The sequence below is a fragment of the Brassica napus genome, chromosome A1, assembly GCF_020379485.1.
Source record: "Brassica napus cultivar Da-Ae chromosome A1, Da-Ae, whole genome shotgun sequence".
NCBI lineage: Eukaryota > Viridiplantae > Streptophyta > Magnoliopsida > Brassicales > Brassicaceae > Brassica > Brassica napus.
In genome coordinates this window covers 26,517,530-26,539,549 of record NC_063434.1, presented here as the reverse complement: position 1 = coordinate 26,539,549, position 22,020 = coordinate 26,517,530, and the positions used below count along the sequence as shown (strand labels likewise).

At 33.0% G+C, this 22,020-nt stretch overlaps 2 protein-coding genes and 1 long non-coding RNA gene across 4 annotated transcripts; 2 read left to right on the top strand and 1 right to left on the bottom strand.

Moving 5' to 3' along the window:
• The first annotated feature begins 1,223 nt into the window (after positions 1 to 1,223).
• LOC106380584 (polyadenylate-binding protein-interacting protein 9) lies at positions 1,224 to 3,977 on the top strand. Its single transcript, XM_013820377.3, has 10 exons — positions 1,224 to 1,949; positions 2,054 to 2,164; positions 2,247 to 2,291; positions 2,555 to 2,627; positions 2,712 to 2,824; positions 2,918 to 2,977; positions 3,065 to 3,112; positions 3,210 to 3,278; positions 3,440 to 3,501; positions 3,623 to 3,977. The coding sequence occupies exons 1-10, from the start codon at positions 1,548 to 1,550 to the stop codon at positions 3,681 to 3,683; spliced, it is 1,044 nt and encodes a 347-aa protein (XP_013675831.2). The 5' UTR covers positions 1,224 to 1,547; the 3' UTR covers positions 3,684 to 3,977.
• A 3,571-nt stretch (positions 3,978 to 7,548) lies between these two features.
• LOC106348970 (terpenoid synthase 25-like) lies at positions 7,549 to 10,743 on the bottom strand. The gene is made up of 7 exons (XM_013788823.3): positions 10,128 to 10,743; positions 9,778 to 10,051; positions 8,863 to 9,238; positions 8,552 to 8,770; positions 8,321 to 8,459; positions 7,993 to 8,241; positions 7,549 to 7,911 (listed from the first exon to the last, which is right to left on the bottom strand). The coding sequence occupies exons 1-7, from the start codon at positions 10,383 to 10,385 to the stop codon at positions 7,618 to 7,620; spliced, it is 1,809 nt and encodes a 602-aa protein (XP_013644277.2). The 5' UTR covers positions 10,386 to 10,743; the 3' UTR covers positions 7,549 to 7,617.
• Positions 10,744 to 18,486: 7,743 nt separating this feature from the next.
• Positions 18,487 to 20,885, top strand: LOC125577733. 2 transcript variants are annotated; one of them, XR_007316130.1, is made up of 4 exons: positions 18,487 to 18,884; positions 19,021 to 19,094; positions 19,272 to 19,857; positions 20,680 to 20,885. It is a non-coding gene; the product is annotated as an uncharacterized LOC125577733 (long non-coding RNA). The 2 variants fall into 2 exon arrangements; XR_007316129.1 differs by lacking the exon at positions 18,487 to 18,884 and having other exon boundaries at positions 18,988 to 19,094.
• Positions 20,886 to 22,020: the final 1,135 nt, after the last annotated feature.

Below are 22,020 nucleotides of genomic sequence, written 5' to 3'. Positions count from 1 at the left end.
ATTCGCTTTATGTTTATCCTACCAGGTTAGCTCATAGTCCCACCCAATTGGTCGACAACTCCACATGTAATAAACGAAAGTATTTACTTTTTTTTTCGAAAGTATTTACTTGAAGAATCATTTAATGTTAAAACTAGACTTGAAACTTATTATCTGAAATTCGGATTCGATCCGAGATCCGTTTCGGATCCGCTCCGAAAATAAGATATCTGGAGTGCCCAGATCCAAATCCGAATAGTAAAATCTTGGATCCGTCCAAACCGAATCTGAATCCGGATATCTTAATTTTTAGGTCTGGATATCCGGATCCGGATCCGGATCCGTATTTTTAAAACACATTAAATTTTTAAATTTCATTAATATTAATATTTTATATATTAATACTTATACATATAAATTAATATTATAATATCATGTTTAGTTTTTACAATATTATAGACATATATATATATATATATCTATATTTATAAATATTGTATAAATATTTAATTAATGTGTTATTTTAAAAAATGTAGAATTTTTCTAATTTTTTTTTAATTATTTTTACGGATCCGGATCTGGATATCCGCGGGTAATAGAATATTGAGACGGATATCCAAAATCCAGATATCTAAAAACCACAAATACGGATCCAGATATTAAATCCACAGATCCGACGGATCCGACGGATCCGGATCCGAGTACTCTAAATATTCTGGATATCCGGATCCATCTCAGGTCTAGGTAAAACTCCATAAAGCTTTTTATATTCACGACGAAGACTGTGGGTTCAGTTGTTGAATCATAAAATTATTTGTTCAAAAATCCATAATCGCCGAGATTTCAGAACCTATACATATAATATTTTTATAGAAAATTAAGTTTAAATATATAAAAATCCTAACAAAACCCAAAGATTTATGCAGCAGTAGCAGCAGGAAACGGACTTATTAGTTATTTAACGAGTCTATTTTGCTGGTCAACTATTTAACGAGTCTATATGAAAAACTTATTTGGAATGTCCATTTTCTTTTAACGTTCTTTTTCTCACTTTATATGGTTCTTTATACAGTAAAATATCAAATTTACTTGACTCGGCTTACTTTGAAATGTCAAACAATACTAACTGAGACATTATAAAAATAAAAAAAAGAACGAAATAGAGGTATGCATTATGCAAGGATATAAAATATATTGCTTAACAACAAAAATAAACCTTTTAGTTTTCACTATTATGAAATTTAACGTCTGAAAATGCCAAAATAGATAGCGGCCAAAACGGAAGCATCATTCCTTTCTTTTACTTCATCTCCTCACTTCGCTCATCACCATAACCACACAACACAACAGAGAAAGCTCTCTGTGATCGCATAATCTTTTTTTTTTCCAATGACCTGATCATTACATTTTTCACTCAACTCCTGTTTATATACAATATATCAACAAGATCAATCACACGTTTTCGGATTTTACTCATCATCTTTGATCAACTATTTGCATTTTACGAAAAGGGGAGAGCTTACTCTTCCTTGTTTTTGATTCGAATAAGTTTTGTCCATTCTGATCCAATGGCTGCGATCACTGAGAATGATCCAATGGCTGTGATCACTGAGAATGTACACACTGAGAAGTACATTGATGTTGCCAAAGATGTTCATGAAATTTGTGTCAAAAGCGATAGCGAAAAGACCATTGGTGATGGAATTGAGAAAGTCGCGATCACGAGTTCCAAAAAAGAGTCTCAGCTCAAACCTGAATCCGAGTTAGATATGAAGAATGTTGTAGCGATGTTCAAGAAACTGAATCCTTTGGCAAAGGAGTTTTTCCCTTCTTACCACAACAACACCAAGAAAAACAATAATACTGGGAAAGACAATCAAATTATGCCGGCTGACGATTTGGTGGCTAAAAAGAATCAATCCGGTGAAGAATTTGATCATGATCTCAAGAAGGATGACAATAACCGGAAGGTATGATTGATCTGATAATTTACATGTGACTTTTTTGTTATTGCAAAGCTAACTTTATTGAATTGTTTTGCTTGTGTTACATTTGATTCTGTTTGTGATTACAGAGAAGAAACGGTTACAGCCAAGGGAGGAGGAGGTTAAATGGAAGAATTTCTAAGGCTGAGAGAGAGGATAGTATTAGAAGAACAGTATATGTTTCTGACATTGACCAGAGTGTAAGTTTGTTACAGTCTTTTAAAGGTTCTTGTAAGAATTAAAGTTAAGAAAAATGTAACACAACTGTGCCTTGTGATTTAGGTGACTGAGGAGGGTCTTGCTGGCTTGTTTAGTAACTGTGGACAAGTAAGATGATCCTTAAGCTTTTAAATACTTGTTAAATATTTTTTCGTCTTGGATCCTGGACAATGTGACTAAGTAAGACAATGTTTTCGGATGTTTAGGCCAATTTTTTCTTAAGCCTAAGCCGATTAAAAAAAAATCCTTAAGAAAAATGGCGCTGCTGAGTTCTTAAGCCTAACATCTTTAGGCCAATTTTTTCTTAAGCCTATACCGATTTTTAGAACACTAATGTTTGTGAAGTAACACTGAGTTCTTGTTATGTGAAGGTTGTTGACTGTCGAATTTGTGGGGATCCACATTCAGTTCTTCGATTTGCATTTGTCGAGTTTGCTGATGACCGTAAGTTTGGCTGATGGATTCTTGAAATGCTATAACAAAGAAATTCCATGTCCGTTCTTTTAACCCATATAGTTGGCATTACAGAGGGTGCAAGGGAAGCTTTAAGGCTTGGTGGAACTATGCTTGGGTACTACCCGGTGAGGGTTTTACCCTCCAAAACTGCTATTCTTCCAGTTAATCCCACATTTCTTCCCAGGGTAAGCTCAAGTGTTCCTCAGAATATCCATTAAATTAATTCTGGTTTGAGTTTTGAAGTTGGTTTGATATCTACTATGTTGGTGTTTATTTAGTCAGAGGATGAAAGGGAGATGTGTTCAAGGACAATCTATTGCACAAATATTGACAAGAAGGTAAATGCTGAACAATCTACGAACATATTTGTTTGGTAGCATCTCCTGGTTTGAGCTTTTTTCTTCTTCTTTTTCTTACTACTTCAGGTTTCTCAAGCTGATGTGAGAAACTTCTTTGAGTCGGCATGTGGTGAGGTCAGAACAGAACCTAAACCTACCTGATCTTATTTCTGTCCCTCGTTCTCTTTCTTTGTTTAACCTGAAGTTTTTCTTTGTTTTATAAATAATTTAGGTAACTCGCCTAAGGCTTCTCGGCGATCAACTGCATTCAACTCGCATAGCTTTTGTTGAATTTGCTCTGGTGAGCTATTTAGCTATTCACTGGATGTGTTTGAATTTCTTTTGCTCGTTTTACTGTTAACTGGAAGTTGCTTGAGCGCAACGTCTCTGACTAAGAGATGCATGAACATTGACAAAATGACATGCAGATTGAAAACCTTTTTTTTTTTAATATATGAACAGGCAGATATAGCACTTAGGGCGCTCAGTTGCAGCGGGATGGTCGTTGGATCCCAACCTATTAGGTAAAATTCATCCGTGCTGTGCCTTAACGCTTCTTTTTTTTTTTGTAACTTAGCCTTAACGCTTCTTCTTCTGAACATCACAACTGGATCAACATTTGTCTTTGTTTATTTTCATTTTCAGGGTAAGTCCTTCAAAGACACCGGTGAGGCCACGAATCACTCAACCATCTTCCACAAACTAGAAAAGAGACCTGACTAGCTGGCTTTCTGGAAGAGAGATGATTTCCTCTGTTTTTCTCTGTTTTTTCGGTTATCTTTGCGTTTTAGAACAGTTATCTCCAGTTATGTTTTTTTTTTATTTTTGAAACACATCGCCAGTTATGTTAGTAGCTGGAAACACTATGATCCTGCTTCTGTCTTTGGAGTTGTTATTAGTCTCCCTGCCTTTTCCACTGAGATACTTTCATCTGTCTCATCATCATTCCTCTATGGGATTTTTTGAGGCTTTGCTTTTGAATGTTGTTGCCTTTTCACAAGCTCTTTGTTTTTTTTTTCCAACAAATTTCATATACTTAAATAATTGTGAAAGTCTACATTCACCGCATCTTTAATAATATACTGAATGTTAGTATGAAAATGAAATCTGAAGTCATTTGGCATATCTGCTTTTGCTAGTAAGTCTGCAACCACATTTGATGTTTGTCGAATCCATTTGAACTGCACTTCTTCAAACTTTGCCTCGCATTTCCTAACTTCTTGTATCCAGTTCATTACTGCAATTTTTTTCACAAACTTATTCAACACATTGTGTAGTTGTTGATTATCTCCTTCAGAGATGATCTTAGTATAATCCAACAGCTTTGCATTATTTAAGCTCTTTGTTTTATTCAACGTTATATCAACATTTCTGAAAGGTCATTACTATATGAGATATAATAGAAGAAAAGCTGAGGAAAGTGTGAATTACAGTGTCGTGTGCTTCAAGTAAGGTCGTTGGGGTTATGTTTTTATATATATGCACAATAATATTACCTTTTTTTTTTACTTCTAGCCGTCGATTTCCACATGTGGAATGTTCAATACCTTGAAGTACTCTGTTTCTGAGTAATTCTTCAGCAAGATTCTCTGTCAACAATTGACACAAGCTTATACGAAGGCAAGAAAAGGAAGGAAAGGCAAGGAAAGGAAGGAGGATGATCTTCACACAGCGCCGGCTAATTAGAGCGACGGTGCGACCACCCCGGATCCAACCCCGAATCCCCGTATATTAATAGTTAAGGGGTCTAAATATAGAGTGTATTCAGATTTTATGAATTAAGGAAATCAATCCTTATTTACGCTCTCTCTTAGTTTTGAAATACATCTCTCTATTTCTCAGATATCTATCACTCTTTCTCTTGTTCTTCAGTGTTCTTCATTTACTTTCATGGTATCAAAGCTTCTAAGCTCCTAAACACCTTTCTACTTCTGCAAATCTACATTACTCTCTTCACTCTTTCGCTTACTCGGTTCAGTTTTTCAAATTTCTCTTGTGAAACACCCTTTTATCTAATGGATATTAAGTGTCTCTTCTCTGTTTTACTCAATTCTCTGGTTCTGTTTCATCCATTTCTCACTTGTTCTTCATATTTATTGAGAGTTTACCTTGTTCTTTCTCGGTTCCTCCCCGATCCAGTTTCAAAACTCAAAGTTCTTGAGAGTTTAGTCTTTTACCCACTGGACAATAAAATTTCGAAATGGAGCTACACAGACCAGTCAACGTTCCGGTTGTTCTTAAGGGTTTAAACTACCTACTCTGGTCAAGATTAACGAAGACAGCCATTGGTGAAAGATGTCTATGAGAGCACATTACTTCAAGTGGAGCACCAAGAAAAATCACTAAAGGAAAAAGATGGCAAGGTGATTGTAGTGACAGATGAAGGCAAATGGGGTTAGGAGGACTTTATGGTGATATTTGTCTTGCAAAGCTCGCTTGAAATCTCTATTATATAGGCATATTCTAACTCTGAAACCGCAAAGGAATTGTGGGATACCTTACACAAGGTTTATGGCAACACTTCAAACCTGACCAGAATATTTGAAGTGAAGAAGGCAATCAACAACTTACAGCAGGAGGACCTTATGGTGCTATTTATCTTGCAAAGCTCGCTTGACATCTCTATTATAGAGGCATATTCTAACTGTGAAACCACAAAGGAATTGTGGGATACCTTACACAAAATTTATGGCAACACTTCAAACCTGACTAGAATATTTGAAGTGAAGAAGACAATCAACAACTTACAGCAGGAGGACCTTATGGTGCTATTTGTCTTGCAAAGCTCGCTTGACATCTCTATTATAGAGGCATATTCTAACTGTAAAACCGCAAAGGAACTGTAGGATACCTTACACAAAGTTTATGGCAACACTTCAAACCTGACCATAATATTTGAAGTGAAGAAGACAATCAACAACTTACAGCATGATGAAATGAACTGTACCAAGCACCTTGGGAGATTCAGTGAACTGTGGTCTGAGCTTGAAATGCTAAGGCCAAGCACCACTAATCATAGCATTCTCAATGAAAGGCGTGAGCAAGATAAGGTCTTTCGGTTACTTCTCACACTCAATCTGACCTTCAATGATATTATCAAACATATCCTGAATGCTAAGGAGCTTCCAAGCATGGATGATGTATGTCCTCAGCTTCAGAAGGAACTAGGCTCATATGGATTGTCTGGTGGAAAAGGAGAGCTGTCTATGACAAGCAAGGCTGAGAAGGTGGAAATTGTTGCAGCAAACAAAGCAGCTTACAAACCAGGAGGAGATAGGCGTGTGACTTGTGAACATTGCAAGAAGCAGGGCCATTCCAAGAGCAAGTTCTGGATTTTTCACCCTCACCTCAGACCAACTTCAGCAAACAAGTTCAATCCGCCTAGAGCTCATGAAGCACCACATCCAAACTACAATCCTATGCGCATGGGAGAAGATGGACGAGCCATGGTCTCCACCACTCATGATGTTGGGTCCACATCCCAGGCCACATCTCAGCTCCCTCATGATGATGCATTTATCTGCAAGTCAGATATTGAAGTTCTCATAAAGGCTCTCAATGCAAACTCTGGTAACATTAGTATTAATGCTTTAAATTCTACTCATATTGCATCATAAACAAATAAGCCTTTGATCATTAATTCATGAGCTTCTCACCCTATGATTAGAGATGCTAGACTGATTAGTAATGTCAAACCAGCTCTAGGTAGTGTAGTGATTGCAAATGGTGATAGAATTCCCTTTGAGAGAATATGAAATCAGTAACTATTTGAAAAGGAGTCACGTTTTTATATGCCCACTTTCACCTCTAACTTACTATATGTTAAGAATGTAACGAATGATCTTAATTACAATGTTATTTTCAGTCCTAATGATACTTGCTTTTAGGATATTAAGACCAGCTTACTGCTGGGAAAATGTGTAAGTAAGGGCGAGTTTTATTTACTTGAAGACACCAAGCTTATATCAGATTTATTTTGTGCTTTTAAGTTTGTTTCTGTTTAGCTAGTATGTGTTATGACATGCTAGATTAGGTCACCCTCATTCTTATGCTTTAGGTTTGATGCTACATGCGGTGGATGCCAAGCGATATCGGTGGATGCCATTTTATCTCATTAAGGAAGAAGCTGAGAGTGCTAAGCTTCTGAACAAATGGGACCTATTCGAATTTGAATTCCTGCAAATATAGCTGTTAAGGCAGAAGGAAATCAAATATCCAATGTGTCTTTCTATGTTCTTCTTTCTCTTCTTTGTCTTTAAATATAGAGTGTATTCAGAGTTTATGAATGAAAGAAATCAATCCTTCTTTATTCTCTCTCTTAATTTTGAAATAGATCTCTCTCTCTTTCTCAGATATCTCTCACTCTCTCTCTTGTTCATCAGTGTTCTTCGTTTACTTTCATCACAAGCTTAAAATCGATAACCGCAGTTTCTTCAGCTCTCGTAACTTATCAGATGAAATTGGGTAGTTTCTTATTCATTTATGAAAACAAACCAAATTATAAGAGGAGGCACGAGCAGTTCTCAATGCACACGAAATAGAAAGAACTAAGGAAAAAAAGTTGAAGAAGATAGAGTAAACATTTTAGTCTATTCATTATTTTATATATCTCCCAAAATCACTCAAACTTTCATAAATTTTCAAAGAGGAATCGGACGGAGGAACAAAGAGGTAACAAGATCTCTTAGGTTTTGATCAGGATGACTAAACCCATCACCGTCCTTGTAATACGAATCCAGCACTCGAGCAATGTTTACGGGTCGCAACAGAATCTGTCGTGGCACATCTTTTGACACAACAAATTCCTCCCTCAGTATCTTATAATTCTCTCGTTCCATCTTGCTCAATACTTCAACCGCTTCTTCTTTGGTAACACCATGTTGCTTCATGTAACAGTTGACGCCATTCGCAACCTCTCCTCTGCCCACTTCTTGCTGCTCATTAGTATGAGAAAAAAGGAGTTATAAATTGGGTAGTAAGACTTGTCCATGTTGAATATATATACACATACATACCTCAAAAGTGGCAATGTCATTTCTAAGACGAAATGCAGTATTTAAAGCTTTAAATATTTTGGGTTTGGAGTTGAACCACTCATTTAATTGCCTCTGATCACAATCGTCCATCGATATATATCCGTAGGCCGACAAGCCATGCAGTCCAGCTGTGGAGATCCCAACCTCCATGTAATCCTCAAAACTTGGCACGTGACCTGCGCGTGCCCATTTTGCTGTCTTCGCATACAATCTCAACAGGTTCTTGGTCTGCAACGATCATTGTTAATCAGGTCAATCATGTCAAATTTGAATCTACTCTGTCTACTACTTGAAATCGATTGCTTACATCATCTATAATTGGTTTCATTGTACCGAACTTTCCTCTAGCTTTCATTTCTCGATCAATATACTCAAAAGTATCTAACACACTTTGGTATATGATTCTCATATAGCTTGGTAGTTCTTCCGTGGCACCAAGATCCCACCTAGACAATTGATTTCTTTGTTAGTTACATTAATCCTTGAAAACACATGTGGATCATATAAGATACTTGTCGATAAGACTCTACATAAATACCTCTGAAAAGCATCATGAAGACTAATAACTTCTGGAAGAGTGGCATATGCATCACATGTATCATCCACAACAGTGAGGACCATTGTAAGTTTAACGGTATGAATTCTTCCAAGTGAATATCGTGGCTCGAAAAACATTCCTAGCATCCCAAAATAGATCTCCACGCTTCGGTCCCTTATGTAAGATAGCTGAGACGCCATACCTAGATCTTTCCACCATCTGAAGCCATACATTAAGTTTAATATCAAGTAGATTGATGGTCATAATTATAAGAATATAAACACAAAAAAGAAAAAAAAAAACTTAATTACTTGGTGATAAGCTTAAGCTCTTTGATGTAGTGCATTTGGCAAAAGTTGAAGTTGAGCTTTGCAAACTTGAGAAGGGTCTTGTCGTGGCCTTCCTCCTGGTCGTAGAAAGATATGTATTGTCGTGCGACCACTATCTCTATGTTATTATATCGAGATCTATACAGTGCACGTTGTATCTGCTTACAGAGATTTGGGCTAGTTTCTTGGCCAGTCAACAACCCCAAGTGATGCCGCGTGAAAGTCAATGCATTGTCCATTATATCTTCAGATGGTAGTCCGAGATGCGCTGCTTCATACAATTGTAGCATTCCTCTAACATCATGTACCAGACTTTCCATGAATTTCCCATCTTCACCTTTAAATCTCTCAAACACATCTATACAAAATCAATATAGTCATATATTTGAGCTGTTAGCTTCAAGAGTATGTGAGCTGAGAGAGAAAGTTTGTTAGATTTCGGAATGTGAAATCTGTATTCTCGTTAATGTTTCTGTAACAATGTTTAAGGCCTTCATATAGGCACGGTTCAACCGGAATAAGTAAACCAATCAATAATACATTGAACTACTAATACGCTAATGTATATGCATTTTTTTTTGACAACACTCTAATATATGCAAATAAGCAAAACTGATGGAACACATTGAAAACTATTTGGGACAAAGACGTTCCACAACCGAAGTTGAAAAGAAGCTTATATAATCTAATATGGTACACCACCTAAGTTGTACTATCTAATTTGATCCATAATCCATACAGTCCAAAATTGGCCACAAATCTTTGCCCGAATATTTTGGAGTTATCATCTCAAATGAACCTGTTAAAGACAAAGTACAACATCCTAGTGGAAAGGAATTTAAGATAATATATATAAGTTATAACACCAATATATTTATCACCAGTTTGTTAATTTACCGCAAGACATCTTGTGTCCGTATAGCCTGAAAACTTCAAACATGATTGCAATTGTTTCCAGGTCATTTTCTTCTGAAATTAAGTCATCCAACTTTAGGAAAGCTTGGTGTAGAATCTCTTCTATTTCGCTCCCAAAATAATGAGCGATAGCGAGGCTGATAAGCAAATGGATAATACGAATCTTCTCCTTGTTATTATTGTGAGGACACATGAGGATGTCTCTTACTTCTGGCTTCATTACAGATTCAATTTCTTGCTCAAGTGCCTCAAATTCCTACAAAGAGAACAATGTGACTTAATTAAAGAAAACTTGTTGATCACCAAATACATCAGATCAGGTGTGTACTTACAGAGTCATCGACGGGAACAGAGAGGAAGTAATCTCCCCAAGTAGATGGAGAAAAGTAGGTCAAGGGACGAGTACTCTCAAGGTCGCCACTACTCTCAGTCTTTACCCATGACAAGTGCTTTGTGGGTTTCTTGGAAAAAGGAGTGTTGTTTTGAAGCAAACGGCGGGGAATGAGAGAGAGGTTGGTCTTATGACAGAGAGGGCCATTGTGAACGTTAGGGAGAGTTTTAAGACCAAAACACATTTTTAATGCTTCCATTTGTAGACACCGTCACTGGAAAATAAACACGAGAAACTCTCTGCTCTATTGTTGTGGTAGGATGTCTTGTTTTACTTCAGTGTTCTGTTTAAATAGAAACGGATTCAAGTGGAGAGGCTAATATGATTAAAGATATATAATTTATTTTTATTGAATTTTAGGAAGTTTTTTAAGTAAGTGAAATCTTTTTTTTTTTTTTTTGTCACGAAAGTAAGTGAAATCTTTTTCTGTTAAAGTCGTGATTGTCGATAATTCTTTTTAGTCTAGTGGCTATCCGGAAAGCCCCAAAACCATCAAAGTCAGTGAATTCAGATGCTGTTTTGAGCTTCAAACAGACTATGGAACGTTACTAAGTGTCGATGATTTGTTTTAGTCTAGTGGCTCACCATTATGAAAATGTTATTTATTATTCCATATAAACAGAGTAATTTCTTATTCGTTGTGTCATAGTATAAGTATATTATATGTCGTTTTGTGTTGCAGCTGATCCTACCGAAGGTCTGAGTTATAACTCATATTTGATGGAGTGTGAAAGAGATGATGAATAGACCTCTTTTACACGTTCTAAGCCTTTCTGGTACCCTAGCTTATGCTGTTCAAATTTGACCAAAGTCAGGTGGTGGTTAGTACTTTATCTAATGCAGCACTTGAAAACTGCAGAATCTCCAAAATATAATACAAATTCCTTATCCAAACCATCTACATTTCATGTAAACATCCCTAAAACTAAAAAATATTAAACCAAAATTAATTATTTTATTATTAGAATTTTTTTAACATCATACTAAACTAGTAAACATAGAGTAATTATACATCCCAGAACACTTTTTTATTGTTTATAAATCATTATAACACATTTACAATTATTCTAAGCGTTTAAATTTATAAAATTTAAAACTATTTTAAACATGTTTAATAAATTTTTAGGAATTCTTTTTAAAATGAGTAAATTGTACTTAAATGATGAAGAAAAAAACACATAAGGAAAAAAGTTAGAAACAAGAATTTGGGGAAAATGTTTTTTTTGTAAAGGAAAATTTGAAACTGGTATGGAAACTGGTTTTTCTTTCACCAGCGGGAATTGAACTCGAGATCTATATTAACTCAGTTGATCTACTAAAACAAAATTCATATCAAACTTAGTGTACAATAAAGCATGCAAATCCCACACGGACCCTTGTATACTTCTATAGTCACCATACCCTTTGACAAAGTACATGCAAAAGTTGATGTCCTTTTCTGAGAGGAAACATAGGTAACTAAAATTACATCAATGGTCAATAGTACTAAATAGCTTAGTGTTACAACAATAATTCCAACTAGATGATAACACCGTGCGCATACGCTGAATGAGTTTTTATAATAATGTTTGTGTATTAAATAGTTTTAATATTTTGCAACACTACAATCTTTATCGATTATAAAATGACGATCCAATTCTGAAACAACCCATGTTCATGTCCTTTCTTTGTTTTGTTGATCTATTCATCTTCACATTGTCTTTTTGAAAAAGACTGAAAGTATAGGCTATTGACTCCATGGTCATAAAGAGATTTGAGGACTTTTCTAAGTCCCGTTTTGTATTGGTCTCTTAAATATATCATCGTTGTTGAAGAGTTAATGTATTACATCTCATTTTAATTATTTTAAAACTTCATATGCACAAAAAATTAAGTTTTGCGGCTGACACAACCAAAACCAAATAGGCAACATTGATTGTATAATGACGAAAGAGGATTAGGTTTTCTGCTCTCGATTTGTTTACTATTAACTCTCCATAATTGAGTTCATTTTCTACCTCTATAAAATTATGCTTTCATTCTCGTCTTTGTTTTATTGATATGAGTTAAGTTTCTTTTTTTAACTTATATGAATTCGGTGAACTAAATAAGTGTCAATTTTTTTTTAAAAAAATGGACATCTGTAAAAATTAGTTTCACTCCAGATACATATCTAAGAATCAAAATTTTAAAAAAAAATCACTGGCAAACTATATTAACATATTAGTGTTCAAATCTAATATATCAAGCTGTTATAGAATATATAAGTGTAGACTCAAAATATAAATGTCTGTCTAGTATATTTTCACCAGCCCGGTCTAAAAAACAATCTAATTCTAGAACAGCAAAATATATTACTTATTTCACCAGTTCGGGTAATATTTGAATACAAACGAGTAATATTTAAATCCGGATGGATATCGAAAAATAACCAAACATTAACACCATGTTTCTAGTTTACTTCTCTCATTTAATTCAAAATATTTATATTAATGATGCTTATTGCTCAAAATTAGATAATATACATATAATTATGAACGAAATTATTTGCTACTCACTTAAAATATATATCAAGCTCTTGTTTCTTTCATTAACAAAAGTTACATCTAAAATTTCAAAACAACAACTAAATTAATGTCTTTCTATTTTTAAAGTTTTATCTCCAAACCTATTAATTTTTTAATTTTCTAAAAATTAGAAAACCAGTTAAAATATATTTTAAATACAAAAAAAACTTAATCAATAAATCATTTATTTATTTTTTCTTCAAAATTTAAATATTCGAACCCAACCCGAAATATCCGAATCTGAACATAAAATATCCGAACCCGGCTCGAAGTGTAGAAATATCTGAACGGATTTTATACTTTTATACTGAAATATCCGATACGAACCCGAACGTGTATCCGAACGCCCACCCCTATGATATATGATCATCATTTGTATTTTGCTTAAACAAAAAAAGTTAAACCATTGACCCCAAAAATTTCAATGTGGGACTTTTACCATTTTTAGTAATTTATAGTCGTTTTTAAAAATTCAAAAAACATAACATGTAAGAAAAAGTCTAATTTTTTATTATATGCTTAATGTGATTTTTAATTTCTTTTAATAGTATAAAATTAAACAAAAAAGAGAGAGGTTAGAAAAATTGTTATCAAATATGTATATTCATAATAATTAATTTTCATATATATCTTAACCATATTAGGTAATTTCGTAGCTTTTATCTAAGGAAATAAAAAATATTCTTTTGTACACTACTAATTAATTTGATAGTTAGTTTAATAAAAAGAATAATATATGTTTATATGAACCAACTTATTTTTCTAAGAATTCTAAGAATCATTCTCGTGATGACACGTGGCTATGAAAATATGTTGTAATGCTCCATGATTAATATATAGGGGGATTAGCTTGAGTAAATACAAGATTATGTCATACCAAAAAAACACAAGATTATGAATACTTTCAAACAATTATACTCCTTCCCGTTTCAAAAAAATCTATATTTTAGAGAAAAAATTGTTTCAAAAGATACATGTTTACATTTTCAATGCATAAATTAATTGTAAATTGTAAACTTCAAATAACATAATAATGTTTATAAATAATTTATTGGTTAAAAGTTGTGCGGAATAGTTGATAACGGAAGATAATGCATTGGTAACTAAAATCTGATATTTTTTTAATAAGTGTGAAAAACCTAAAACATACATATTTCTGAAACCGAAGGAGTATATATTATGTTAGACTTTTCAGGTTGGAAAGGCAGCAATAAACAACCTGTCCATGCAAGTATCTCTCTAATAGACTGCTGCTGAATCCAAGACTATGCAAGAGACAACTTAGGGAACTGAAGCATCTTACTAGACACTGATGTCTTGAGATTTTACATAGTTTTAAGCATGATTTTCATACACATTTAGATAATTTAAGATGCATTTAGAGTCTAATTAGGTACATAGCATATGCATGTGTAGCATGTTAGGTTTGGAAAAGCTCAAGTTGAAGTTTGGAGAGTTTGATGGGTAAGCATGAAGAAAAGGGGCAAAGGCAAAAAGATGGACCTTCCCGCGGACGGAATCCGCGAACAACACCAGTCCGCGGAATCGGACCAGAGGGCTCGAGGTTGGTGTGGTCGGCCGCGGGCGTGTACTGCGGACGAAGGCAGTCCGCGGATTCTTGCCCGAAAAGTCGAGTTTTGATGGGACAGACCGCGGACCACGGCTGCGGATTGAAGCCGTCCGCGGTCGATGCCAAAACCAACTCACCCATTTGCTTTTCGGGTCAAACCCGGGCGAAGTCACCAAGAGTCTACTATCTCACATTATATTTTGTTTTGTCTACTTGTCATTAAGTCTCATGCATTGCATTGTGAACAATTATTTGCATGAAACTTAATGACAAGTACACAAAACAAAACATAATGTGAGATAGTAGACACCAAAGAAAAGCTTGGACTTTTTCTCTATTGGAATAAGAGTCTTTGAAAGTTGTAATCTTTTCCAAAAACACGAGGCGTCAATTCAGATAATCTGGATCTGACAGACTGAACACATGTCATGAAGGATTTAAAATAAAAGCAACGATTACTTACTGAGGAATCTACACGATCAGGTTTTTATTGCACATTGTTTTCAATCCACAACACTGCTGATCATTTAAGGTTTCACTCTCTCACATTTTAGTCTTTAAGGAGTTTTTCATTAGGAGACTGATTGGATAGCTCTCTGAGAGTAAAAAATATGGAATAAAAGGCTTTACTCAAGTTTCCATTAAACTTTACCAACCAAGTGAAAAAATAGAAACCAAGGTTTACTTGCATTTTCGCTGAAATATTTGTCCTTTCTCAATTTATGCCAATATCTTTCCTCTCTTCGGTTAGAGAGAAACTCAGAATGACAAAAAGTTATAAATATAATTATAGACAAATAATTTAGATTACGCAAAATATATGACAACAATATACAGGAGCAGAAAAAATTTCAAATAGCATTAAATAAACGAAAAATGACTAAATTATTCCAACCTAACTGCTAAATACTAAACTTTAAACTATAATCACTTAAAACCAAATAAAAATAAAAAATATCTTTTCATTTTTAATTAGTGCTATTTTACGAATTTTTTCATGCGATTATTTTTAAGTAGAAAGATGTTTTAAATGACCATCAAAAGCAAGTAACATATCACGCTAGAGATGCTTCACTAGGTCGCCTAATCGACTAGTAGCAGAATTCTGTGGTGTAAATATGGGTGGCGCAGAGTTTGAGAGATTTGAGGATCCAGGATGTGACAGTTGCTTCAGACTACCATGAGATAGTAGAAGCTATAGTTAAACCTGATCTATAGCCATGATACAAAACACTCCTGGAACAAATTTCTGCGCTGAAAGATGGTTTCCATAGCATATTTTTTGAAGTGGAAAAAATGGCTGAATACTCGATTGCAAGAGACATTGCTCAAAGTGTGCTGCGGGATGAGCGTTTCAGGTCTTACTTATCACTTGGAGGCCCCTCACATGATCGGATTCAAAGAGAAACAGCAAGAGACGACGTGTGACTCTTATTTAAAATGTTGTCGTATTAAAGGTTTTTAATTTCCTTAGCATACTAAGGTATTCGGTATGTATTTGAGGCTCATAACCTCCCTATTATTGGAATAAATTCAGATGTTAAAAAAATGTTATTATTATTCCATCTACACGGAGTCATTTCTTATTCATTGTGTTATAATATAAGTACTAGATCTCGATCCGCGCAACAGCGCGAGTTTTTGTTTTCATTTATTTTTATATAAATATTTTGTTTTCAATTATAAATTGGTATATATTATAATATATATATATATATATGTCTATCAATTTTTAAAACATGATAAGTATACGGTATATTTTTTATTGAATAAATTGTTTCAAAATTTCTATGCATTTGTATATTTTTCTATATATATATTTTCGGATTATTATTTCATTATTAAAATCGTAACTATATATATATATATAGATTAGTAAAATATTGTTTTATTGTCATATTCAAAAATATTACACATATAATTATTTGTTTTATTTACCGGATCAGTGTAAAACGACCGTAGTCAGAGAAAGATCTACATCTCGACCCGCACAAGGTATTTTTTCCATTTATTTTTATATAAATATTTAGTATAATGAGTATTTTGTTTTGTTTACCGGATCAGTGTGATGAATATGTAATCATCTATGTATATAATGTGTAAGAGGTTGAAAATTAAAACCGCCGGTTTAATGTTTCTTTACAAGTGAAATGCTTCAAGGGGATGTGTAAGAGGTGGATCATCACTTGATCATATATTATATAACGTTTAAGTGAATATAACAGAGGTTCTAATGCATTTTTTAAATAACAAACAACTCACATTTACAATTCTAGAACTATACGTTAATGTTTTAGTCTAAGGACTGTTTGTTAATGATTTATATTTACGGTTGAGCAAAAACGTTGATGCATTGGTTTGATAATGATTTACAATTACAATAATTAAGGAAGCAAATATTGGTTTGTAAACCAAACCGAAATTGTAGGCGTGTAACTGAATTTTAGGGAATGATTTAATAAGCCATATTAGTAGTAATAAATAAATAAATGATAACTGATTTCTAGTGATGGTCCACTAAGGGGGTGATTGGTAGTTGCTGTAGGTGCTGTCCACAGCCCTATTTTTTTCCACAGCACCAAATTCAGAGCAATCAAGCTTTAAATTTTTTTTTGAAACCACAGCTCTTAAAATATCCTACAGCTGTACAAGTGCTCTGCAGAGCCAAATATCCAAAGCAATTTTTTAGTGCTTCAATAAAATTCTACAGCAATAAAATCTAAAGCCACAGTAAAAAGTCTACAGATTTTTTTCTACAGCAAAATATTTAAAGCTACAGCCATTACCAATCGGACCCTAAGTCTATTTTTTTAAAAATCACACGTGAATCAAGGTTGTGACTTCTGTTTTAATATATAAGATATTAGATGTGGTTTTATGTTGCAAGTGATCCTGCCGAAGGTCTGAGTTATAACTCATATTTGATTGACTGTGAAAGAGATGATGAATATACCTCTTTTACACGTTCTAAGCCTTTCTGGTACCATAGCTTATGCTGTTTGAATCAAGCTTCTGTGCTTCTAGTAGAAATCCAGCCGCAAGTAACTTTTTTGGGTTTAGTTATCTGATTTATGAAATTTAAGTGTGCATAGTGTCGATCGAACCATTTTCGGTTCAGGAGGTTGGTTTTTGCCCTTTGTTTCTTCTTTTTGCTCTATTTCGACACCAGCGTAACCGTTTCTAATATTCTTATACATTTCTGCAGAACTAACCATTGTATTGTTTTCAAACAACTTAAAAGATAAAATCTAGCATCATCAACTATTTTGTTTTTAAATTTGAGCAAAGTCAAGTGGTGGTTAGTATTTTATCTAATGCAGCACTTGCAAACTGTAGAATCTCCTAAATATAATACAAATTCCTTATCCAAATGATCTACATTTCATGTAAACATCCATAAAAACTAAAAAATTATTAAACCAAAACTAATTATTTTATTATTAAAAACATGTTAAAATCATACTAAACTAGTAAGCATAGAGTAATTATACATCCCAGAACACTTATTTATTGTTTATAAATGATTACTAGATTTTGACCCGCGCTTTGAAAGCACGGGATTTGTTATTTTGAAAAATATATATGTTTATTCATTAATATGTTTATGCATTTGCATTAAATTTTCGGTTTGATTGTAACTTTTGTTTTCTTTTGGTTTTTGATTTCGGTTTGGTCGTGATTTTTTTTTTGATTTAAGAGATATGATTTTTTCTATTATTTTTGAACTTAGTTTTGGTTTCGGATGAATTAATTTTGTTCTTGGTTTAACTGGGATAAAAATGTTAATTTTATCTAAACTGAAGTTGATTTTAATAATGAAAATCAATATTCTTAAAAACTCTTACAATATAGAATAACTTCACAGCAACTATCAAGATTTGTTTTATGTAACATTTAGAATATAAGATAAGAATCAATTTTAAAATCAATACCATTGAAAGATGATCATTCCCCTTCATGAAAATTACAATTTTCTCAATAACTTATAAAAATTTATTAATGACATTTAAGTCTTTTGGTTTTGGGCCTACATATACACCGAAATGAATTTATAAATAATGAACATATATATATATATATATATATGTAAACGATATGCTAACTTTAAATTTAATATAAATATTCTAAGTATAAATATATTATGAACAATAAATAAATTAACAAACACTATTATTTTCATAAACACTATTATTCTTTTTGCCCTTCCAGAATAATTTTTTTTTTATTGATCGAAAATGATAAGTTAAGGGCACACCTAAAAAAAATTCTTCGCTTCTCTCTCAAAATAATAATCGAACGGAAGCAACATGATGCATCATCACCGATCTACGAAGGAATAACACGAATCCTTTTTTTTTTGTTGATCAATAGACTGTACGCTCATAAAAACCAATATTTTCGAACTAAAAGTTAACGTTTTTTACTTTTCAGATAAAGTTGCATGTTTTCTCCGATGATAGATCTGTTTAATCAGATGAGAATCTGTTGTTTTTGTTTATGTCCAAAGACAATATGATAAAATAAATCACTTAATACAAACCAAGCTCGGACACCTCGGATCCAGATTTTCCTATCTCTTCAGGTAAATTGAGTTTCCTCATTTATCTTAATATGTATTCGTATGTTCATTGGGACCGATTAATAAGTAAATAAAATTTGAAATCTAACACTTTTTACTATTTTTTTTTTTTTTGAAATTTTGCATGTGATTTCTTCAGTTAAAAATTTTCTGGATCTACAAAAGAAAAAAAAATCGGGTGAAACATGCTCAAAACTCACCGATCAAGTGCAGGTACATCAAAAGGATCGAACTCTTTTCAATGTTTTTCCAAATGTCTTATAAGTTAAAGAATGGGTTTTGTACTTCATCGGAGTATATTAAGATGGTTTCGGAGGTGTCCGAGACAATATGTAATAGGTGTTATTCTTTCACTGGGTATAATAGATCCGTTTTTTCTTCATTTTACAGAATAAAGTACACAATGTATGATGATGAAGGACCTGAGAAAATGTCCAACCAAATCTTTACAGTACACAGATAAGTCTCAGACCATAGGGTTATTGAGCTGTCTTATAACTATCTAGGCTGTTCTATAATTTTTTTATTGTCTTTTTAATGCTTACGATTCATCTGCAGGTCGTGCAGTGACAGAAAGTAGAGACATAACTTTATTCATGTGACTCTAACCTCAATCACAAAAACCTCAAACCTGAGAAAAGATAAGTTTTTATTTGTAGACATAAATTTCAATGCATAAAATGACTATAATATCTTTAATATTGTTACATATATAAACTGTTAACATATAAACATTTACTCCCCAAACTAATCAAATAGACCTGTCTACATGTTGCGTGAATTTTGTCACCCTGCAACATAAAACGATTTCACGTTAAAGCCTTATAAAATCAAGATGTGAAACTCCATAACTTAAATTACTATGAATTTGTTCAGTTTACCTTGTCAGCGAAAACGATTTCAAGGGTTTCACCAAATGTTGCGTTTATTTGCTTCCAGGTGTGAATTACCAAGGATTTCAAGGGTTTCACCAAAGGTAAGAAATTTTCTGCATTCTACTCATTTTCGAAGAGAAAAATGAAATTTTGTTTGTGAGGATTGTTGGTTGATCACGGTAGTTATATATAGCTTCCAATAGATAGGTAATGATTAAATATTTGAACTATTTTTAGTTGAGATTTTAACCACATAATCTAGATGTAAATCGATTTATTAGTTTGGAGTTAGGAGATTTCGGTAGGATAATAAGATATATTCTGTAAATAAACTAAGTGAAAATCGTTAGAAGGGAGGATATCTGGTTGATATTAAGTAAGAGTTATTAACTGTAAATTGGTGAATAAAGAATATTATTTGGCATATACTTAGTTATTGTTTAACAAAATATTTTCAAAACATAATATATTGTTATTAGAGTTACGCAAATTTTGGATGTGTTGGTTTTATATTTTGAGATTTAAATTGCTCATATTTTGCGTGCGATTACTTTTTTATCCATTTAATAAATTCGCTTATAATTAGATAACTTAATGGTTTTAATAGTTAGGATCTAATTGGTTGTAAACTATATTATTTGTTCATTATTCAAAGTAAACACAATATCAAATTGGGTTTAGGGTTTCGTTAGGTATTAAGTTAGGTATTATCAATGGTTCTTCACATATCAACGAATCTGTAATATATTGACTGATGGTTGGACTTATTGTCTTACTTGATAGGTCTTACATGTAAACGATAAGCTATTGGTCATTTCGCAGTTTATACAAATTATATACATAGTCACTTTATATGTTTCGTTCTACACATTAATTAACAAAAACAAACCTAAATGATACATGGACTATATATTGGTTTGCAGGTTCTTTTGTGTGCGCATTGGCCTTACGATTGGGAAACTTCTTTGGAAATAACTACTAATCTAAGATAAGGTTCTTTCCTAACTAAGAGAAATGTGTAGATGTATACTGAAAAATTTGGTACATTTATTTTTTAAGCAATGAAAATCAGTGTATTCAAGAAACTATCCTGATGGTTTTTATTATATGTACAGTTTTGATTGCATACGTAATGTGATCGGAACAATATATACCGTGGAGCCCTGTTGGTTTAAATGATCATAGTTTAAATCGTTTAAATACAATAAATGGTTTAAACAAAATATCTGTGATTTACGAAATTAAAAAAGAAACATTTAATTAAAAGCATAGACTTAAAATATTCTAGTGGCAGAGAGTTGTAAATATTGTTGAAACAGGAGGGCACCTCAAAAAAAGGCCCTTCAGTTTTAATAGTATTGATAACACATTTATAATTATTCTAACCGTTTAAATTTATAAAATTTAAAACTATTTCTAAAAAAATTAATAAATTTTTAGGAATTCTTTTTAAAATGAGTAAATTGCACTTAAAGGATGAAGAAAAAAACACATGAGGAAAAAATTGAAACAAGAATTTGGGGAAAAATATTTTTTGAACAGAAAAATTTGAAAATGGTATGGAAACTGGTTTTTCTTTCACCAGCGGGAATTGAACTCGAGATCTTAACTCAGTTGATCTAATAAAACAAAATTCATATCAAACTTAGGGGGCCTTATTGGAATAGGGGTTTGAGAAGGTTTTGAAGATTTAAGTTTTTGTGGAATTTTGAGAGGTTTAATTGAATTCATAGATTCTGATGGAGATTTAGTAGGAGAATTTGGTAGGATTTGTAAGATCTATTTTTTAGTATTTTAATAACAAAATTAACATTCAGACTATTTTCTAGCACCAATTTATTTTTTTTTCATTTTCGATGTCCACCTTTGTACACCCAAAAGAAGAGTGAACAAGTCTCCATTTTTTTTTTTTTTTTTGTAACAGAACAAGTCTCCATTATGGTTGCAGAATTGTACCCGAAGATTACAAAGAGAAAAACTTCACACTTCACACTTCACAATTCTGTTTACTGATTTGTTAAGGCCCTTTCGGATCAAAGGATCTCACATTCAATGCAATCATAATTCCTGCTTAATTTTCTGACGAAGAATACAATAGAATGTAAATAAGCAGCAGGTACAAGGAGAGGAATAATGCTCAGACCAAACAAAAAACTCAAGCTTCTTCTTCCACGTAAAAATAGAACGAAGAAGAATAGGGTTTTTGAATAATCTGACACGTCAATAATCTCTTCTCGTTGATTTTTTTAAAATACCATCTATGT

Excerpts from the sequence above, each read along its gene's own strand:
- LOC106348970 (XM_013788823.3), bottom strand. The coding sequence starts at position 10,385 with ATGGAAGCATTAAAAATGTGTTTTGGTCTTAAAACTCTCCCTAACGTT. Across the intron at positions 9,239-9,777 it reads CGGACACAAGATGTCTTGCG|ATGTGTTTGAGAGATTTAAA; the intron begins GTAAATTAACAA and ends GATTTTGTATAG. Across the intron at positions 8,771-8,862 it reads GAGCTTAAGCTTATCACCAA|ATGGTGGAAAGATCTAGGTA; the intron begins GTAATTAAGTTT and ends GTATGGCTTCAG.
- LOC106380584 (XM_013820377.3), top strand. The coding sequence starts at position 1,548 with ATGGCTGCGATCACTGAGAATGATCCAATGGCTGTGATCACTGAGAAT. Across the intron at positions 2,978-3,064 it reads GCACAAATATTGACAAGAAG|GTTTCTCAAGCTGATGTGAG; the intron begins GTAAATGCTGAA and ends TTACTACTTCAG. Across the intron at positions 3,502-3,622 it reads GTTGGATCCCAACCTATTAG|GGTAAGTCCTTCAAAGACAC; the intron begins GTAAAATTCATC and ends TTTCATTTTCAG.